This window comes from Stigmatopora argus, chromosome 10 (genome assembly GCF_051989625.1).
Source record: "Stigmatopora argus isolate UIUO_Sarg chromosome 10, RoL_Sarg_1.0, whole genome shotgun sequence".
Lineage (NCBI taxonomy): Eukaryota > Metazoa > Chordata > Actinopteri > Syngnathiformes > Syngnathidae > Stigmatopora > Stigmatopora argus.
The window spans coordinates 15,499,548-15,523,383 of record NC_135396.1 but is presented as its reverse complement, the minus strand read 5'-3'; the positions used below and the strand labels follow the sequence as shown (position 1 = coordinate 15,523,383).

Here is a 23,836-nt window from a genome sequence, read left to right as displayed (position 1 = left end):
TGTGATGATGTTGTAAAAGGGTCACGTGTCTTGTCCTTAGACACAGTAACATACTGTAATAATATTCAAATGGGTGCCTGCTCAAAGTGGTTTATCTTTTTTAAACCTGCTTATTTAAATAAACATTGACAGATTTATTGAATCTTACTGCAAGCTTTTTTTATATCTTCTTGCACCAAGGACATAACTGTTTGATCATAGCTTTGATTATGGCTACAAAGAGGTGCTCATTAGTCCTACATCAGTGCCGTTGAGAAATGTTTCTGTATTGTAATTACACCCAACATTTAGATAGATAGCCTTCAGTATTTTATCACAAAACCCAATCATCGCAATTGGAACTCCCAATAATTTTTGGGGTTTAATTTATCTGAACGTCTTCAAGAAATTATTAAGATAACTGGTCTTTGCTTAATATTGAGATGACTAGTTGATATACAAGTTATATCACAAATCCTCCAGGATTGGGTGTCACAAAATATATATTGTAGGGCAAATTAAAACATCAAGTTTCCTTAGTCAAAATAATTCCCTTAGATTAAAACACATATTTCCAAACTTCTCTCACTCGGTATGCATGCAATCCTAGAAGGACCCTCCTCGTCTGTCTTGGTTGACATGTCTTCAAAACAGTTGCCTTTGTAGACCACTACTCTAACCTATTCTTGAACAAAGCAAATGCAGGCTTTTGTTGCAGATGTGCTGGTTGATAGCTAAAATTGAAGGGAAAACTCTCACTTTGCGGTTTGGGCTTTTAACCCAATCCTGAATACACATTATGCATTCCAAAAGAAAACATGTGGCAAATTAACATTGCACTATGCACAGTCAAAAGCAGGTATGACAACAATTACCTTTGTTAAAATGAGTTTGATGTCTCATCTAGCATTTGTAAAATAGTATGTCTGTTTTAGCTAATATTTGAAATTCACCTGTCCAACCAAGCTGCCCAGCCTAGGCCTGCCATAGTTTCCAGCTTTACACTTAGTCAGTGGCGGTCCATGAATTTCCTAGCGACGCCTTCAGCTGACGGAATCAATCCAACCCTCAAAAACTATTTTATGGCTATAAAACCTCTACTGCAGCTACAGCTGCGACACATAAAAAATCATCAATAATAACCTCATACAATTGAAATATTATTTAGGAATATAGCCATATTTTACTCACCAAAAATCCTTATACCTGTACACAATATCCATCCCCCTTTCTTTCCTCTTTCTTTTCTATCGCCATCGAAGCTAATGCTGAAAGTCGAGCCTATCCTGTCGTATTTCTGGCATACGTTTTTATTCAATTTAGTGCTGAAAATGTTCGTTCCCGGTTGTGACAGGCTTGCTTGCTTTGGAGTTGTCCGACCTTTCTTAATGATGTCCAGCTTTTTTTTCTTGAAAAGTCCGTCTCTAAAATGGCTTTGACAGTAAATCTGCAAACAAATCAATTTCTTCTCCTCCTTCAGCCATTGCCGGTTGACAATACCGCTATTAAATCAACACAACAATATATTTGCTTGTGCAGCTCAATCCAGATACAGTTTGGTAGCTCTGGCTAGTCCACTAGCCAATCATAGTTGGTGAAAGCGATGACGTATCCCTACGCCTGCGAGAAGGCAATGACGTATCCATACGCCTGCTAGAAGGCCTTGGTGTCACCAAATCGAATTCTGATTGGTTCAAGCAACGGTCTTATCGACGCTTGTTTAATGCAGCAGAGCCTGCAGAACTGATTGGGAAGGCTTTGAGGCAGATTTTTGACCCTGGCAACAAACAATGGCTGAAATGTGATTGGTTAAATGCTTCAATATGAAAACACACATCTGGAAGCAGTGCAACCAGGGGGCCAGTGCATTATTCTTGTTTGAGAGGCTAGAAGAAGCTATGACACGGTCTCCAAGTTAATTTATGCCCTGGCCACTGTGTGGAGTTTGCAAGTTCACGCTGTGCCTGCGTGGGTTTTCACATGGTATCACAGTTTCCTCCGACATCCCAAGAACATGCACTGTAACATGATTGAGTACTCTAAATTGTCCCTTGGCATGAGTATGAGCGCAAATGGTTGTTTGTCTCATAGTGCCCCGTAATCGGCTGGCAGCTACTTCAAGGTGTACCCACATCCGGCAGCTAGTTAGCTGGGGTAGGCTCCACCACTCCTGCATCGCTCTTGAGGATAATAAGTAGACTGTACAATGTAAGTATTTTATTAGGTTCTTCAAATAAATGCTATTCTTTCTTTTATACGTCATAAATTCATGAACCCATCCATCACTTTTGAGATTTCAGTGAGAATAACAGCTGGATATTTTAAAATATCCACTGAATACAGAATATATAATATGATTATGTTTTAGGCTGAAGCTGCCATAATTTGATATGTTCACATAGATTTGGAGGACTATTAGTTGCTTTATTTTGCACATAATGTTCCGGATTTTAATAGAATAGTGGTTATCTGCATATTCGCACTTACACAATGATTGGCAAAAACTTATACTAGAGGAGCACTTTGAGAGATCAGACTAAGCAGCCAAATCCAAAGCATTGCCATATATCTGACCTCGATAAACTTTTATCAGGTTATGTCATTTTCTGACCTCTGTGCCATTTGATCTAATTACCCCATAATTTCATTTTTAAATTAAATTGGTTTGTTTCTTATTTCAAATATAATCTCAAAATTTTATAACAATCTCTTTATTTGTCCTTGAATTTTGTTGAAGTCAAATATACAGACAAAACAGACAGACATATGAATCCAAATATACATACGCTCCACATTCTGTATGTTTGCCCTACTGTTCAGTTAGTTCACATTAGTCCTACCTATATTTTCTGCCCTCCTAATTCGTGATGTTTTAGCCACACAATTGCACTTGATCCCCAAGAAATGACTTCTTTGAAATAATGACTCAAATACAATATAAATACTGTTTTAAAATGATCAAATACTCAGATTACTACTATCAAGAAACCAATGTTAGTGCAGTGATGTAAAGTAAGATGTAGTCTAAATATATTTGGTTATCCAAACATCACCATAAACCGCAATGCTTTTTGCTTACCAAAACTAACTACTTTTTCAATATTGTATTTTTTTCATGTGCTCATATCTTTCTGACTTCTGCTATTTTGTCATTTCTCTGATCAGTAGCTTTCCAATCTCAGCACTCTAATCAGTCTGCGGCTGACTACATATCTCTACATCTCTACAGATCCCTTTCCTTCAATCTTCCCTGTTCTCATTTCTTTCTTTATCCTACCATCTTCTTCAATCTGTTTCAGCTTTTACCCTGTCATCTCTCTAAGCTCTTCTATGGTGGCAACCATTGTCACAGGCACACATGCATAGGACTCATTTAGTCATCTTTCGTGCCACGCATCCTCGTAAAAGTTGTGGGGGTTGCTGGAGCCAGCTGACTTTGGGCAAAAGGCAGAATACACCCTAGACTGAAGAAAAATTAGTGGGGGACTCATGAAAAATTCCCCAAGTGCAGAACTATTTCCCTTTTGTTTGTGAATTAATTTCCTTGTTAACTCCAAGTGTATCCCTGCTGTTTTAAACGAGCAATGCTATGCCCATACACGGACATGAGAATGCAAGGTCGTGTGCCTAAACACGCAGGAATAGATTAAAAAAAATCCTTGGTCATGTGGATGTGACTGGAAAGAATATTGCTTAATAGAGTGAAAAGACACACATTTTATTTTTTGCTGTGTTATAATGAACAAAATTTTGAATAAAAAAAACAAGTGTGTAAGCGAGATAACCATTGTCAGATATTTTAAATTCCAGTACTGTTTTAGTCAATTAAATGTATCTCAGATGTAAATCTGACATTGTCCTTTCCACTCATCACACATTTGATTAACTAACTTTCATGCACTCAGTAAGTCAAGAAGGCTTAGTCTGAGTCAGACAGAGGGGACAAAGACAGTAACAGATTGAAGTTATAGAAACTTTAAAGAGTGTATAGGTATACACTCTTTATGTTCTCATTTACTTTTTTGATCTGTTTTTAATCAATTACAGTGGATGTATACAAATTGGACGGCTTGGTGGATGAGTGGTTAGGGCGCCAGCCTCACAGTTATGAGATTGAGGGTTCAATCCCATGTCTGGACTTTCCTGTGTGAAATTTGCTTGCTTGCATTTGTTTTTCCTCCCACATCCCGAAAACATGCATGATAGGTTGGTTGGACACTGTAAATTAGGTATGAGTGTGAGTGCGAATGTGCCCTGCGATTGATTGGCTGTCCAACAATTCAGGGGCACCCCCTTGGTGCCCGAAATAAGATGGGATAGGCTCCAGCACCCCCAACGACCCTTGTGAGTATAAGCATCCACACCCAATTCATTGTGAAACTATTTTCACGGATCCACTGTCATCAGACTCACAATGGAGCGGGCCTCAATTTTAACTTTAATCATAGACTGATTAGCCACTTAAACAAAGGGAGCCAAATCAAGGACTGTATTAAAGAAAGCAATCTGCTCGTTAAGAATGACTTTTGTAACAATATGATTGTAATTGTTGGTCGATAATTTGAAAAATGGTTTTCAATAGTCTGACTCTTGAATCTAAATAAAGTAGATATGTCAATACTCAATTTATTTTAACTTCCAAACTGATACATAAAAACAACAACAATTAAAATTCTTTATTACACAGGGTGACCCAAAAAAACCTGACATTTTTTAAATGCGTATTGGCAGACATGACGAAGTGACAGCACTGCAAAACAGTGACCTTGAGAAAGTAAATACTCCACCATTTTAGTACCGATGGTAAATTCAGGAGAAAATTGACAGGATCCTAGATGAGGTGTTTCAGTGGTCAATGAGGAATTGCAATAGCATATTTTAGGGAATGTATTTGTTCAGGATGATGCCATCTGAAGGACATAATTTTAAACAAAAGAAAATTCCTTTGTTGTTTCTTAAATGTTCTAACGGTTTAATTTACCATGAACAAAATATGTTGCTTCCATCACTGTTGGTTTTATTGCATTGTTAAAGAGTTCCAGTTTTTTTCTGCTATCCAGTAATAGTGGATAGGCATGCTAAGTGTATGCTGCATTCATGTGTGCAAACATACAGCTGTATCATGTTTGTTTTGATACTTTCTTGGCATGATATCACAGAATAGGCTGTCATGATCTTACTAGTGACGACTTATAATAACTCTGATAATATTAACATGCACACAAATGGACAGTGGCACACATACACTACCACAATACCTCCAACAAAGTTTTAAAATACTGACAAGCAAAGATGTCCGAACATTAAAAAAAGAAAATCTATGGCTTTGCTGTTTTCCTCATAACTCACTGTGTTACATTAGTGCAAAAATTTGATCTGACCATGACAAATACTACCAGGACCTGTTATTTTTTCAGTCAATACTATTATTGGATAAACTGTCCATGATGTAATGTCTGTATTTATTCTGTGGATTTTTTCCTCTGAGGCATCATCAGACAGCTATGACAATTTTGCGTCAAACTCTTTACTTCACAAGCAGATGCAAAGTGTATCCATATGTCCATATGAAACCCAAGGGTCGGAACAGGGAGGAGTGTAAATGATGTTTTTGGAATTGGTGAGTCACAAGTAATCAGACAGTGAATTACGGTACTTCACACATTACCACCCAAGTCAACACACTCACAAGAAAACACAATTACAGGATCTCTGTTCCAAGAAATCCCCTAACAAACACACATTCCACACAAATAACCCAAGCCAAAGCAGCCCCACCTAAACATGTTTTGCTGATCATTTTCCTCCCCTTCAAGAGGCAAATAGGGAAGTAACCTTTTGACCCAACTGGCAGGAGGGTGTGTGCACATTTCTGTGTAGCAAGACGGAGGCAAAAGTGCGATGAGGTTTTGAAAGGGCATTGGCAAAAGGTTGTAGTCAATACTCCTGCTGCTGAAGTTGTGAGAGGAAGTGTAGCATTCAAAATGTAGAGAGGAATCACAGAAGATGGAGAGGAAAGCTGTGTAAGAAGAGATGCCAATTTAAAGGAGCTAGAGGAGGCGTCCACTCAGTTTTCTTGTCCTGTCAGCATCAGAAAAATAATGCACCTGAGAGCAAACCAAATAGGCATAAAATGAAAGGTGAGGTACCGCGACCTTGCTCTACCAGTCATCGCAAAAGTGTCTCAGGTTAAAAGATGACACATGTCTGCTCCCAAAATGACTCCCTCTTCTCTTGATGTAAAATGTGTTCAAATAATTTTCTCATATAACATATTTGACTAATTTATAGGTGTTAGTATAAGTTAAAAGGGATTTTTCTGTTAGAAAAATTACACAATTTCGCCAAAAGGCGACACGATAGGTCGAGTCTTTCGCATATCCACTACACAGAGCTGAGATCAAGGGTTCATTCCCAGGCTCCAGCCTGATGTGTGGAATTTTCATGTGCTTCCCGTGCTTGTGGGGGGGTTTGTCCTTGTACTCTGGCTGCCTGTCACATCCCCAAATTTGCATGGTTGGCTGATTGAATGCTATAAATTTTGCACATGAGTATGTGAGTGTAATGGGTTGTACAGTGGAAACACTACTTACATGCTTCTACATACGAAATATTAAGGCTACAAAAACTCATGGGGAAACTTTTTGTTCCGATAAAAACAGTCCAAACTACAAAACGTCAAACGAAATCAAACATTCTATTTTTTCTTTTTTTGATTGTCATGCAGCGGCCCAGTGGACGAGTGGTTAGCGCGTCGGCATCATAGTTTTGAGATCAAAGGTTCAATCCTAAGGACAGACCTTCCTATATGGAGTTTCCCAGTTTGACCCAGGCTTGCATGGGTTTTCTCAAGGTACTGCAATTTCGTCCCAGATCCCAAAAACATGAATGGTAGGCTGGTCGAACACCCTAAATCAGTGGTCTCCAAACTATTCCACAAAGGGCCGCAGTGGGTGCGGGTTTTCATTCCAATCCATAAAGAGGACACCTTTTCACCAATCTGGTGTCCTACAAGTGCAATCAGTGGATTGCAGTCAGGTGCTTCTTGTTTTGTGCTGAAATCTCATTGGTCTAACTGTTTATGCTAGACCGGTTGGAACAAAAACCTGCACCCACATCGGCCCTCAAGGACCGGTTTGGGGACGCCTGCCCTAAATTGTCCTTAAAGTGTAAGCGTGAATGGTTGTCCGTCTCCTTGTGAGCCTGCAATTGGCTGGCTGGCACGTCAGGATGTCTCGTGCCTGGTACCCGTAGTTGGCTGGGATAGGTTCCATCCGTTGAGAGGATAAGCGGTACAGAAAATGAATGAATAAATGTCATGCTAGAGTTGCATTCCCTTTTGCTATCTACAATCACTATACTGGTTTTGCATTCGCTCGATGCAAACTGGGCCTTAATGATGCCGTTAACAAGGTTAGCGCACTGTAGGTGGGCGCTAGAGTCAGCCACACGCCCCGTGCGGGTCATTGGCCACGTGTTTCGACAGGGGAGCACGGCACATTTCATATTCATTTTACTGACTTAAAAAAATTCTCATCTTTTTCTCTTTTTTTGCATAATTGCATTCATTAGCATACAAAATGTATAATTTTTAAAGGGTTTAGGGTTAGTATTAAAGATCATGGAACAAATTATGCTAATTCACTGTAAAATATGCTTCTTATGAAAAATCTAGGTTACAAAACCACTTCTGGAACTTTAACTCGTTAAGATAGACAATTCTTTAATTACGCTTTTTCAGAAATTTTGGAATAAGTGTACTTGCGTACGACGATCGGATAATAAATCGATATAAACCACCCCTCTCAGTCGAAATTAAATTCTGGTTGGAATGGGCTTGATCAGGTTAGAATGAACATGGAGAATTTCTACTCTGATTAGGCTGTAATCTAAACAAATATGTTGATTCAAATGTAACCACTGAAAACAAACCAGAATAAATCCAAACCAAAAGACAAACGAGTCATGGTAACACACAAATGAAAACAAAGCAAACACTCTAATCAAACACAAAGTGTTACATTGTGAGCAATTATCCCATTAATAAACAAATCCAGTTAGTCATCATCAGTGCAAAAATGATCTTTTATGGTTAAATAACCATCACCCATGCGTAACCCACTGCTTAGACCGGAACAAAAAAACATCCTGATATGTCTCTCTTTGGTGTCTGACAACGAGGTACTGGAAGAACAGCTTCAAATGGCTTTGTTTCATGGAACCAACTGGTTCATTAGAATGCCACAATGGTTCCAATTGGTGTGATAATTACACTGATAGCCCTCTAGTAAGGTAGAAAAGGGTTACCGAGGGGGATGTAAGGGAAAATGAAGAGACCCAGGTGAAGCCATTTAGCTGCTATTTAGACTGAGCAGAACAACATTTTATTACCATTACACTGTTGACAAAGTGTTATGGATTGACTTCATTTCAACCACTGGAGACAATCTCATCTTTCTGTTTACATGAACAAGCAAAACGTGACCATAAAGGTTAAGAGTATATGTGATAATATAAAATATTTTGTTAGCTAGGCTGCAGTGATACAATAACGTCAACTTTCTTTGCACTTTGGTTTTGTTTGCTGTTAAATGCTAAAGTTCAAATATACAACTAAAATTCAAATTATCAACTGTAAATTTTAAACTGTTCGATGGGCTACTGTTTGAACTTTTTTTGTCAAATTTACATTGAACTAGAATAGTGATTTTTACATTACAGTATAATTGTCTAAAACAGGGATGTCTTAAATTTTGCGTGATATAAATATGTTGTTGCACTAAAGCAAAATCTATCGATATTTTTAGTCTACTAGTATAAATATGGTAATTGTGGATTTTTTTGAAATATTGTGAGATAAATTTCAGGTTATATTGCCTCCCTAATCATGGTAAATTATTTCTTTGCCTGCAGTACAGACTCATCATGTATCTCTAATTGCACCTTGCATATGATATTTTAATAATATCCCCTGGTGGAAAGATTTATGAATGTCCAATTCCTTTTTGAGTAAAAATGGAAGTAGTGCCATATGACGCCAGAACAGAAATTATTGTAAATATGATAATTCAGAGATTTATCAATAATCATATCTAAAATTAAATGTAGTATATAGAATAAGAATTTGGTGTGGGTAATAATTATAGCACATTGCTATTTTGATCATTCAAATAACTCATTTGACTTTTCAAACTTGACCTTAAATGGTTCATTTGGACATCAGCCACCAGGATTGATGACATGACTGTTAACTTTCTGCATGCCACACACAGGTGGACATTCACATGCAAACAAAACACTCATTAAGATTAGAAAATGTGACTCCATGACTATTTGAATAAGTGGAATCATGATTTGAACTCTCCCTCGAGGCAACACCTGAATTTCTAGATAAGGTAGCGTAAATAAATGACTATTTTGTGAGGTTAAAAATAATATCTGACAATCCCTAAAGGCGACATTAAGTAGAGAAAAGATGCAAACGTAAATCCCATAAATGAGGAAAATTACCCTAGCACCAGCATTGAGAGGGTTACAATTAGTGGAGTAAGTCTCCTATGAGCTTTGAAATCCATCCAAGGCCTGAAGATACAGCACGGTCTTGAACGCTGTAAAAAAATGAATTTGCAGAGAAAACTATCTAGCATTCAAAAATATTTGTTCTATGACTAACATAAACTCTGATTCAGTCCATGCTGAAAATTATGTACTATATAAATTATATAACGATTAACAGACATTCGTTAGTAGAATAATTGAAAAGATTATAATGATCCATTTGCTGAATCCATGCTTCAAATGGGTGGCCCGCTCGCCAAGTGGTTAGCATGTCGGCCTCAGAGTTGTTGGGGCGAGGGTTGGATCCCAGGTTGGTCCTCACTGTGTAGAGTTTGCATGCGTGGGCTTTTCCGGGTACTTCGGTTTGCTCCCACATCCCCACATGCATGGTAGGATGGTTGAACAATGCGTCTGTATGAGTGTGAATAGTTGTCTGTCTCCTTGTGCCATTTCATCAATTCAAGGTGTCCCGTGCCTGGTGCCCATAGTCAGCTGGGATAGGACCAAGCACCCCCCACGATCCTTTTGAGGATAAGCGGTTTGGAAAATGAAGGAATTTCAAATGGTTTTAAAGGACATTGTAGCAGCCTGCAAAATGCCGAATTTGGATCATCCGGACAGTTACAATTATCTTTTAAATACAAAAAGTGCATACACGCACCAAAGTTTAAGAGCCTTGCGGCCTACCAGTACTTCGTACCAGGCTCTGTCGTTTTAATGGTGAGAAAACACTCATAGGTTTACATCATCATCAGTACAGTGATTGCATTTTTCATGTAGTTGACATGAAAATGCATTACACACACGCACCCGCACACACACGTGTTGATTAATTTCAAGCAGAACCAAGACATTAGTCTTAAGGGGCATCAGAAATGCATGGAATGTCATAATAATTATTACCCTCTTTTTTATTTTGAATTAGCCTGAAGGCCTATCAAAACTAGTTTGTTTGTCTTTTGCGGCGTGTGGTAACATCCTGCTAGCGTGTACAAACAACTCATTTTGCCCATTTCACAGCTCCAAAGATGGCCTGATCCATACAAATATCAAAGTTTTCTGAGTGCATAGGTACAAGCGTAGCAAGACGACCAAATTGGCCATAGGCTATTTACGATATGCCATGTAAGAATCTATTTTATATAAACACATACGCACACATATACACATACATATATATATATATATATATATATATATATATATATATATATATATATATATATATATATATATACATACATACATACATACATATATATACCATATTTTCACGACCATTCGGCGCATCGTATTTTTAGCCGCAGTGTCAGTAACGAGTGCTATTTCTGTATTTGAAACACACAAAGCACGCACCGTTTTTTAGACGCATATATATTATATATTATATATGGATGAACATCGAAACGCAATAGCGCTGGCTACCGGAAGTAGCCTATTTCCGGGTTCTGGTGCGCAGTAACTGCTGGGAAATATAGTTCTTGCACGCTACACCCACACGCTAAAAACACGTTTTTAAAAAGACAACGGAAGCAAAACTGAGTTCGGTTGTACTTTATTTAGACATTTTACAACTTACTCACGTCATCATCACCCACAAATCCATCAAAGTCCTCATTTTCTGTGTCCGACTTAAACAATTGCCCAAATGAGTCTTCCAAAACGCCGGGTCCAGCGGTTGTAGTTCTTAAGCCTCCGGGAATGACAGCAAGCTCTGAGTTATTATATATAATATATACAGACGATCCCCTACTTACGAACATTCGAGTTACGAACAACGGTACATACGAACATGTCTGCAAATTGCGTTTATGTCAAAAAATGTTCGTAACTTCGATTTTGTATTGCGCGCCTTTTTCCGAGTAGTGCTTCTTTCCGCCGCTAATACCGACGCCTAGCGCTGTGAGAGCTCAGCTCACCCAGCATCTACCTTCTTCTGCCCAATTCGTTGCAGTGTGGAAGTGCGTGAACGTATGTATCTCCAGTGCGCAAAGAACCTTTCTCATTTTTATCATTAAGTATCTCGTGCATCCATTATTCAATATGGTTGGTGAAAAGCGAAAGGCTTCTATTGAGGGAGGTGCAAGGAAGAGGCAAGCCATTTCATTTGAAATGAGTGGCAATAATAACGAAGCTTGATGCGCGTGAGAAAGTGGTGAGCGTTGCACAAGAATACAACTTGAATCGTTCGACCGTCAGTACCATTTATAAACATAAAGATCGAGCAGCAGGACCCATATATTGAACGTTGCACAAAGTTTGCAAATCTATTGAATGATGCCATACAGTGCTACCGCATCATTTAGGATGAAAAAAAAGAAAACTGCAATCATCGTTAGATCGCTTCTTTCGGCCAGTTTCTAATACATAAATCTCTCTCTCGCTCTCTATACAGTACTGTACATATTCTCTCCATTTTATTAAATGTTTTTTTCAGTACAAACCAATGCGTGTTACTTATACAAGCCTTAAACATACAAAATGCACTTATATAAACCTTCAATATACTTATATAGGCCTTAAACATAAATTATAATACAAAATATAGCACTGAGCAACTTACGAACAAATTCAACTTATGAACAATCGCTCAGAACCTAACTCGTTCTTAAGTAGGGGAGCGTCTGTATATATATACAGTGGTACCTCGAGATACGAGCTTAATCCGTTCCGGGACTGAGCTCGTATGACAAGATTCTCGTAACTCGAGGGGAAGTTTCCCATTGAAATGAATGGGAAACAAATTAATTCGTTCCAATGCTCTGAAAAAAACACCAAAAACAGGATATTGGATTGAAAAAATGTTTTATTTCTTATAATTCGCCATATATTGACAAAGTAATAAATAACGAGTGGTTTAATAGAAATAAAGTGTTTAATCTAACTAAAATTGGGCGGATTTCGCCGAGGGGAGAGGGGCACAAAAGGGGCGGGGGGCTTCGGTTTTTTTTCCACACGACGCACTCGTAAACAGAACAAACACTCCACCCTCACGTTCGCTATCGATGGGCTGTTTGCTGTCGTACTATTCCCTTCAAAATATTCCGAAAATTATGCACACAAATGTCCTCACAATCGGAGAACGCACGACCACTTGCCAACGAGCAGCAGTCTTATCAGCGATCGCCCCGCTGCTCATGGGAGCTTCGGGGGCGCTGGCTAGCGGCTCCTTTTAGCTTGTAGCATCTGTGTTCGCATCCCCTCGAATGGCGCCTATGATATAGTTGCTACCGGGGATGCTGTTGCGAGCCAGTGCCCCCGATGTTCTTATGAGCAGCCAACGAGCAGAGTCTTTTATCAGCGATCGCCCCGTTGCTCATGGGAGCTTCGGGGGCGCTGGCTAGCGGCTCCTTTTAGCTTGTAGCATCTGTGTCCGCATCCCCTCGAACGGCGCCTATGATAGAGTTGCAACCGGCGATGCTGTTGCGAGCACGAGTATACTTCATTACCCAGAAAGCCCTCTTTTCCCCGTGCATGCGCGTTGTGCGTTTCCTGGTCTGAATAGCTCATCCGGTGCTCGTAAATATGTTTATACACGAAAGATATGCCCAAAAAAAAATGCCATGGCAACCTGGCTTGGTCGCATCACGAAATTTTGACCGCATCACGGGCGAATTATTCGATCGAAATTTCCCCCGTAAGACGAGCATTTTGTATGACGAGCGGTCGTATGACGAGGTACCACTGTATATAGTTCACAGTCTACCTTTGAATGCTCCGTTGAAGTCAACATCTAGCGGCAGGATTTCTTTTGTAAATACAGCCGAAATGACAGCAAGCACCAAATTAGTGTGCTCGCCGTCATACTGAGTGTATTGAATAACTCTATATCCCAGCAGTCACTGCGCAGTACTTTATCTACGGGAAATAGTAGAGTCTGGGGCTGCTTGGCGTAGTTGTACATATATAGTTCACAGTCTAGCTTTGAATGCTCTGCTGACGCCAACATTTAGCGGCAGGATTTCTTTTGTAAATACAGCCGAAATGACGGCGAGCACCAAATTAGTGTGCTCGCCGTCATACTAAGTGTATTGAAGAACTGGGTGTATTAAGAACTCTATATCCCAGCAGTCACTGCGCAGTACTTTATCTACGGGAAATAGTAGAGTCTGGGGCTGCTTGGTGTAGGTGTCCTATCGACTGATTTATTTTATTTTATCGTGATAACAATTTTAGTATTGGTCCATATATAAAGCGCACTGGATTATACGGCGCCCTGTCTATTTTGGAGAAAAAAATAGACTTTTATGTGTGCCTTATAGTCGTGAAAATACGATATATATATATATATATATATATATATATATATATATATATATATATATATATATATATATATATATATGCGGAAAACTCCCATAGGACTCTGGTTGCACATATTATCAAATGGTTCAAAATATTCACGTGAACCATTACACCCCTGATACAAACAGTACCTCCACCCAAATAAACTTTATGGTAGAGCAAAGAATTCACATATATACAGGTGATGAGGTTTTTGAAAAAGCTTAATGAAACAGGTGGTTTCACTGGATGCTGAAAATGGAGTGAAAAGAATTGAATGTTTCTGCAAGTGGTGCTAAGTGAAGGCAAGGCAGGACAAATGCCAGAAGTGACACTGCAGAAAAATGAGAGCACAAGCCACTTGCAACCCAGGAGATCGGTCCCTACTGTAGGAAAGAGATACATAAACATTGTGTGTTTAGGGTGTGTGTCTTGTGTGAGTGCATGTGTGTGAGAGAGGACTTTGACAAATCCTCTAGTGCGCAGTGAGTGTTTCGTCTTTGTTATTTTGACAATGGTGCTCTGACACAAATGAAAGTCTTTCTTTTCCCCGTCAAATGCTTTTTATCTTCCCTTCTCTGAATGTCAGCGTTTCTCCACATATTTCCAACTATATTTCCTCACTTGTGTAACCCAGAATTTCTCCATCTGTCTCCCCCTCTCTATCTGTCTCCTCTGGTCTTCATTAGCCTCCTTTCTGTCGGTTTCATCTCATCGTTAACTCTCTCTGAAGTTAGTGAGGGAGAATTGGCACGCAGCAAGTGTAGATACGAGAAGAGGAAAAATGGAGTATGCATGTTGGAGGAAGCAGGACGTGGGAGGAGACAGGAAAAGTGTGGCTGTGAGATGTCAAGAAACAAAGGGTGAAAAATGATGACTAAGTCGTTAAACAGGAGAACTAGCATTGATGATGATTTGGAGCAGGTGGACATTGATGTGTGCTAATGTTGAGCCTTCAGTAATAGGTCATAGGTGATCCCAGTGGTGGGTACGTCAGATACATTTTGGTAATCAGAACCCTGGCATATACATAACCACAAACACACACACACATACACACACACACACACACCTCTGATGTGAGTCAGAGAGCAAGACCACTGTCAAAACATAAGCATCTGCTCAGGAACAGGGCAAACGTGCATTGAGCAAACATCAGTCAAGTTGCCCTAAGAGAGAGAGAGAGACGCAATGTGTGCTACCCCAGCTGTATTTTAGACATACTAGCATGCACACAATTTGCAATAGAGATAATGAGAGAAAGAGTAAAGTTTCACCTTTTTAATGACTTTATACATATATACAGATAGGTGGCCTGGCGTCTGAGTGATTAGCGCGTCAGCCTCACACTTCCGGGGTCCTGGGTTCAAATCCAGGTCGGTGCTCCTGTGTGGACTGTGCATGTTCTCTCTGGGCCTGTGTTGGTTTTCTCAGGGGACTTCAGTTTCCTCCCACATTCCAAAAACATGGATAGTAGGCGGATTGTGCACCCTAAATTAGAGCTGGGTGATAAAATGATAATGACAATTATCGTCATTTTTTTGTCAACAATAATAATAAAAGCGTTCAATAAAAATTCGATAATTTTAACTGCCATCGCACCAACCGACCACCACAACAAACAGGGGCGCTTATGCGACATGAACGCTAGTTCCAGACCAACGTTCAGGAGAAGAAGAGGGTGATAAGCAAAAGGAAGAAAAGTTTTTAGCATGGTTAGCAACAAAGCGGCTAACACGGACCATGAAAGCAAAAGGTCTATAACAGAATTAGTGATTGTGAGATGCAGGACAACACAGAGCTGACCCACTAAAAGATCCAAGTGATTTTTCCAGTCTTTTTCTCTCTCTCTTTTTTTAAATGGCTTTTAAATACATGTGCACAAACTGCAGCCTTAGTGAAACGTTCCTTATACACGGAGGCGACTAATATGCGAGAAAATACGGTAATGAATATGGTATTCATTAACGTATTTTCTCGCATATTAGACGCCTCCGTGTATAAGCCACACCCTTAAAATTGCCTTAAAATTGTTGAATTTTAAAATTTCTCTTGTATAAGATGCCCCCTGAGTCACAATGTTCACCTCCATATTCATGGTTTTAATAGGAAGTATAAGTGGGTTACTTTGAAGGGAAAATCTTAGAGAAATCACCGCATGTGGTAATTCTGAGATACTGTACAAATCGAAAGGATTGCACATTCCTAAAGGGTGTTGCTGCACATAGACAAAATTATTCGGTGACCCACTGTCCTCATTTGAGGACGGCCTGTAATATTTTTCTGACTTCATATCAAGTAATTTCCCTTTTCTAGTGCAAATCTTCTGAAAGCGTTGCAAAAATCTAAAACTTGTTAACTAGGGTTAAAATGCGTTAGGGTTAGTTCATCCAACTTGTCTATTTATTTATATATTCATTCATTTTCATCTTTCATACCACCCATCCTCGAAAGGGTTGCGGGGGTTGCTGGAACCCAAACCCAGCTGTCTTCGGGCGAATGGCAGACTACACCCTAGACTGGTCGCCCGTCAGTCGTAGGACACACAGAGAGACAGACTCTCATAATCAGACTCTGGTAATCGACCCCAGTCTGCCCACACCAAAGTCAGGCGGAAGAACCACTGCACCATCGGGTGGCCCTATTTATTTATTTGTAAATGGCCATATGTGAGGTAAATGTAGCTTCTTTTTGTTACGCTGAAAATAATCTGGTTGCCCATGCTGATGATGTCTTCAGTTGATTATTTTATTTATTTCATATTGCACAGCAAATTTTGCTTTGAACGCAAATTTCTAAAAAATAAAGAAAGTCTGCAGGTTTTATCCTTTACTTTTCATAGTGTAACAGGGCAGTTGTCTTATCGTTATTGCAGAACAGAACAACAACAACAAAAATTAATTATATTTTATATTCTTAGCGTGTCGCCTCTGGCAGCTGGGATAGGCTCCAGCACCCCCGCGACCCTAATGAGGATAAAGCAGTTCAGAAAATGAGATGAGATGAGATTTTATATTCTCTTTTGTAATAAAGCAAGGTAACATAGTTACTTTCATAATTGAATAATGAGGAAAGAAATGTATTTTACTTACTCACAGAAGTTTGAAGTTTCAAATTTGAAAGAAAAAGATGTGATCATCATCAATATCGACTGATATTTGTCATATCACCCAGGTCTACTCTAAATTGCCCTTAGGTACAAGTGAGGTAAGAGTGTGGGTGAGAATCATTGTCCGTCTCCTCGTGCCCTGCGATCAGCTGGCCACCGATTCAGGGTGTCCTCCGCCTCCGGCCCGAAATCAGCTGGGACAGGCTCCAGCACCCCCGTGACCCTTGTGAGCATATATATATATATATATATATATATATATATATATATATATATATATATATATATATATATATATATATATATACAGACGCTCCCCTACTTACGAACATACGACTTACGAACAACGGTACATACGAACATGTCTGCAAATTGCGTTTATGTCGAAAAATGTTCGTAAGTTCGATTTTGTATTTTTTTCCGAGTAGTGCTTCTTTCCGCCGCTAATGCGCCCGGCGCTGTGAGGGCTCAGCTCACCCAGCATCTACCTTTGTTGCAATGTGGAAGTGCGTGAACGTATCTCCAGTGTGCAAAGAACCTTTTTCATTTGTATCATTAAATATCTCGTGCATCCATTATTGAATATGGTTGGTAAAAAGCGAAAGGCTTCTATTGAGGGAGTTGCAAGGAAGAGGCAAGCCATTTCATTTGAAACGAGTGGCAATAATAACGAAGCTTGATGCGCGTGAGAGTGGTGAGCGTTTCACGGGCATACAACTTGAATCGTTCGACCGTCAGTACCATTTATAAACAGAAAGATCGAGCAGCAGGACCCAAATATTGAACATTGCACAAAGTTTGCAAATCAATTGAATGATGCCATACAGTTCTACCGCATCATTTATGATGAAAAAAAGAAGAAAACTGCAATCATCGTTAGATCGCTTCTTTCGGCCAGTTTCTAATACATAAATCTCTCTCTCGCTCTCTCTCTATACAGTACTGTACATATTCTCTCCATTTTATTAAATATTTTTTTCAGTACAAACCAATGCGTGTTACTTATACAAGCCTTAAACATACAAATGCACTTATATTTACCTTCAATATACTTATATAGGCCTTAAACATAAATTATAATACAAAATATAGCACTGAATCAACTTACAAACAAATTCAACTTATGAACAATCGCTCGGAACCTAACTCGTTCGTAAGTAGGGGAGCGTCTCTCTCTCTCTCTCTCTCTCTCTCTCTCTCTCTATATATATATATATATATATATATATATATATATATATATATATATAAATATATATATATATATATATATATATATATATATATATATATATATATATATATATATATATATGATGCTGAACCTAGAGCATTGCAATGTGCATCTGTTATGCCTCTTCTGTGGAAAGACCAGCACTATGTATAGTAATTTAGGAGTCATGAGGTCATCCAGATGTTGGAAGAATGAAAATCTAAGTTCAACTCTTTGTGTCACAGAATCTTTTTATTTTGAATTAATCAGCATCATTTGGACCTAAACATCTCTTTAGGTACTATTTGCAAGGCAGCCTCTTAATTTGCACAATGTGGAATTATCTTTTGTAGTTTATTATATATATACCGGCTATTCATTTTCAGAACAGCTTAATCCTCATTAGGGTCGCGGGGGTTGCTGGTGCCTATCCCAGCTGACTCCGGGCCAGAGGCGGGGGACACCCTGAATCGGTGGCCAAGCCATTGCAGTGCACAAGGAGACGGAAAACCATGCACACTCACACCCATATCTAGGGGCAATTTATAGTGTCCAATCAGCCTACCATGCATGTTTTTTTCAATGTGGGAGGAAACCCACGCAGGCCCGGGGAGAGCATGAAAACTCCCCACAGGTGGACCGATCTGCATTTGTACCCATAACCCCAGACCTGTGAGGCCGATGCGCTAACCACTCACCCGCCGGGCCGCCTGGTTTCAAATTTAGACACTAATAAATATGTTCAACACCTATACCATTTCTTTTCCTAAGGGTGTTTACTCACACAAAACAGTGTTTGCGAGATCTTAATTTTTAAAAGTCCCATCAATCTATAAATTTGCTGATTTTGCAAAAAAAAGAAGTTGGTGTAAATTATTGTCTCCTGGGAAGAGCTGGGCCCTATGCCTTTAGTTTAACACCTTTGATTAAGTACTTCTCCATCAATCCTCGAGTTCTAGAGCCATGTTGTGTGATTTATATGTATTTTTTCTAGGTAGCCTAGCTACCTTCAACAGCCACGTTAGGTTTATGGACTTTAAATTGTGCAACACATTTTAATTGGTTTGGAATGGTTATTATGTGTCCTGCAATTGGTTGGCATCACCTCAGCTCCAGGACATGGACTAAGTTTTTAATTCTGTGCATGTATTTACTTCTATGTCAGATGCCCATATGGGTCTGTGTGCACATTAGCCGGGTGCATTTGTGGGTGTTTATGTGTGTGTGTTGAAGCAATTATTGATTGTTCTCCTGCTGCTATTTAAACTGCAATAACTGTCAGCAGGTGACAAACTCCTGTATCTAATGTTGGGCATACTTGACCAATCAAATAATGCTTTAATTAACTGACTATCCGCCAGCCTCTCCACTCTCAATAATATATAGAGACCTTACTGTACATAATAACACACAATAGAATGTTGTTAGTTGATTGTGTACAACACCCTGTCATGAGCTGCACTAAATATTTATCAGTTACAAATATTAAACAACTGCCACGTTTAATGTCATTAAAATATTATGTTAATTTATTGTCAATTTCTACGTTAGTGGTGACAGTGAACAAAACTGAAATGCATCACTGTGTGAGATGGTTTTATTTTGAGAATTAGCTGCATGAGCTCTCTTGAATCTCTTTTGTCGGTGAACCTAATGTTAAGGCTGGGGATAAATGATGCTGAACCTAGAGCATTGCAAAGTGCATCTGTTATGCCTCTACTGTGGAAAGGCCAGCACTATGTATATTAATTTAGGAGTCATGAGGTCATCCAGATGTTGGAAGAATGAAAATCTAAGTTCAACTCTTTGTGTCACAGAATCTTTTTATTTTGAATTAATCAGCATCATTTGGACCTAAACATCTCTTTAGGTACTATTTGCAAGGCAGCCTCTTAATTTGCACAACGTGGAATTATGTTTTGTAGTTTATTTTTTTATAGTACATGTCTAGATGTATATAAATGTGGATATGTTGCTGTTCAAAGTACCAATGCATCTGTTTTAGAAATATGGCCGTCAGTATTCATTAGCTACAGTGTCTCCACAGACCTGTTAAATTTATTAATGTTAACGCCAACTTGGAAATAGTTAGTTCTCTGCAATTTGTCACACAGCTTAGCCGAGGTGTTAAACGGGAACAGTATGGATAAATATTAATGCTTCACATAGAATATGTATACAGTATAAACTTATTAATTAAAGTTGAACAACAAGAATGATGTGCATGAAAAATTATTTACTGAAGTTATATTTACTATTTAGTTGATAGCTTTTTTGGTTTGGATTGAATTGTGCAGGTGTCTTTCATGAAGTATGCAGAGATACCAATCCCTCTCATCAATTTAGAGGAACATTCTGGATATTTGTCAACATTTAAATCTAAAGCCAAAACAAACGCATGACACCATTAATATTGTCTTTATATTGTTGTGGTACATTTTTGTATCATTTCAAATGGCAAACACAAACAAGCGGTAGGCTTGTATGTATGTGTGTAAGTGTGCATGTTTGTCTGTCTCCTTCTGCCCTGCGATCGGCTGGCCACTGATTCAGGGTGTCCCCTGCCTCTGGCTCGGAGTCAGCTGGGATAGGTGTCAGTACCCCCCTCAACCCTAATGAGGATGAAGCGGTTCAGAAAATGAGATGAGAACACAAACAAGCTGTTTTCTATTGCTTTACTGAATATGAATGGCTCAATGATATTGATATACTATGAGTTGAAGTAATCTATCAAATGTTACAGAAAGGCACGTAAGATACATTATACATGGAGGTATTAAAAGAGGGAGAAATGTGGACACATCCCTCCTCCTTACAGTACATTGCTGATCAGCTTGTATACATTTTTCTATAAAATTGACGTTTCTCCCTTTTCACATGTATTATTCATGCAATTAACCTGCCAAAGATTGCGGTTTAAAAGTTGTCCATGAAGCTGTTGTCTAAGCAAAGTAGATGCTAATAATATTCAAGTGACTACTGAGACTCACTTGTGAAGACATCAGGAGCAGATAAAATGCTTTTGCATCATTTAAATGCACTGAGTCACAGCTTTTCAGTAACATAACTCCTCTCCCAAACAACCGACAAGTGACAAGTCTTCGCAGACGCGCGCACATGTTCACAAAGAAGATTGCACTATTTCTTATTTATGCATTTTAGACATGTTCTTTAGTGTGGCTCATCTAATGGCTTCAGCTCCCGTGAGTGTTTGCAGACTTTATGTTACTCAGCAGTATACATGTTTTTCCCCACTTTTTCTTTCACTTACCATTTCATCTCTCCTCTTCACACTTGTGTCTTTCATCATCTCGCTCAATTGCTCTGTCTGTTTCACTCGTTCATTTTACTGTCTTTCATCCTAGCAAGGTCGGATTCCTCATTCTTTTCTCTGTGTTTGTCTTGTGCCTTTCTGTTGTTTTGTGCCTTCTGTCTCGTGCTTGTCCATCAGCATGAAGCTGCAATTTGTGTTTGTTCATCATCTGATTGGAAAAGAGGACAGCTTGTTTGTTATGCTACCCCTGGACTTTTCCAAGGGAAGCCGCCAGAGGCAGCTTGGCAGTTAGCTAGGCATAGTTCAGCAGTTTGCATTGATCTTGTGTGCGAAATACGGCCTCTGGCTACACTTCAAATTAACCACAAATAACCTCTTAATCTATCATTCAAAATATTAATAATTTCTATGGCTGGGCAGTCTTAGGCATTTGTGCTTTTCCTGATATATAACATACCGTATTTTTTCGCATATAAGACATATTTTTCGCCAAGAAAATTATGACTGAATCCAGGGTACAGTTTATATGCGCACAAATTAGACTGGACAAGCACGAAACTGCATGGTGACAACAACGAAATGCCATAACGCAAGACAATGCGACCGATACGGTCATTTATTTCAAAATAGAGAGAAGATAAAAAGATAAAATGCTTAACAAAATGTATTTTGAGATCTGAGAATTAAATTTAAAAAAAAAAACTCACTTATTTGTGCCTACCATTGCTCGCACTGAGTGGTTATCGTGTCGGCCTCACAGTTATGGGGTCCTGGTTTTAATCCCAGGTCCTCCTGTGTGGAGTTTCATGTTCTCCCCTGGCCTGTGTGGGTTTTCTCCAAATCCCTGTTGCTTCTGCTCGCACAAAACTATCATTTGTAAAATGCTCACTTGCTGCAAAGATGCTTTAGTCAGGTTTTTTCCCCAGTGTTATGAGTACAGTTAGTATGCCCTGTTAATTGACGGCAATGTCGCCCAAGCTTGAGAAGGGGAGAAATAAAATCCTTTCCCCATTTGTCCTTTTGCAGTTATGAACCTGTCATTACATGCCCTACTTCTGACACTATGATGTAAAATAGGTCTAAATTCGTTCCCCCAAAAATGTCCAGGACTAGCATAAAGAAACTAAGATAATAGAACAATGACTGCCTCTCCAATTAAAACTCACCAATTATTTGGAAAAAAATGAATTGATTAATAATAAACAACAAATGATAAAGTATTAAATACATTAGTAATACATTAAATGTACATTTTTAATTAGTTTGGCCCAGGTTTTGCTTAATTTTATGACGGTCTTTAACCTACAGAAAAATATGGAGGTGCTGACGTGTACCTCAACATGTCTTTTACATGTCATTTAGTCCACCACAGGCAACGCTGAACTCACTGTTGCATACTCTGCACCGCACCAGGTTGTGCTCATTCCTTAACTTAACTAGACAGGTACATATTTCAATATATTCTGCTGAAAAGAGAGTTTTGTATTTTGTATTTGTATTTTAATGGAGGATTCGCTTTGTGCTATCTTGCTGCAGGACCTAACCGCCCACACTGAAAACCTATTGGTTACTTTTTCTAACCAAACAAATCACCACACTCTTTATCAAGCTGAGCCGAGTTATTCGCATTGTCAAAAATAAATAAAGAAAAAAAACTGTCATGGCGGGTGCTGGAATCAATCCCAGCTTCCTACGGGCACTAGGCGGGTGAAATCCTAAATCCGTGGCCAGCCGATCGCAGGGTACAAGGAGATGGACAACCATTTCCGCTCACATGCATGCGTAGGAGCAATTTAGAGTTTTATTTAAATAATTAAACTATACATTGAGTAAATTACAAATAATTAGTATATAATTATAATTATTTCACTCCAATAAACATTTTTCTTTTCTCAAATATGCATTACTGTTGGTCTGTGACTTGATGTACAGTGGTATGGCAATTTACAAAATGAATTTGTTCTAGAACTGGTTATGTAACTTATGGTACGATTGAGAGTGAAGATCGTCATTTGTCTCTCTCTTTGTGTGCCCTACGATTTGACTGGCGACCAGTTTAGGGTGTAGTCTGCCGTTCGCCCGAAGATAGCTGGGTTAGGCTCCAGCAACCCCCACAAGCCTTTCGAGGATGCACGGTATGGAAGATGAATGAATGAATGTTGTCATTTCCTCATGGAAAACAAATCTGTGGTTGTCGTTTTCTTTTTAGCCATTCATGTATGCCATACATGAATGGCTAAAAAGAAAACGACAACCACAGGGGTCACCAAACTACGGCCCGCCGGCACATTTGGACCGGCCCTCTGAACAATACCAGAGACGCTATCGGATTTTTTATTTTTTTTTTATTTTTATTTTTTTTTTTATTTTTTTTTTGCGGCCCGCTGGCACATTTGGACCGGCCCTCTGAACAATACCA

At 39.0% G+C, this 23,836-nt stretch overlaps 1 protein-coding gene across 2 annotated transcripts in view; it reads left to right on the top strand.

Annotated features, from left to right (window-relative positions):
* pdgfd (platelet derived growth factor d) overlaps positions 1-23,836 on the top strand; it is a 68,723-nt gene that overhangs the window by 2,631 nt on the left and 42,256 nt on the right. The window contains exon 1 of one of the 2 annotated variants that reach the window (XM_077611745.1): positions 5,980-6,119. The exons of the other annotated variant lie outside the window; for it this stretch is intronic. Coding sequence (XP_077467871.1) covers positions 6,113-6,119 — 7 coding nt within the window. The 5' untranslated portion in view covers positions 5,980-6,112. Of the gene's footprint in view, positions 1-5,979; positions 6,120-23,836 lie in introns of those variants that run through there. 2 annotated transcript variants of the gene reach the window in all.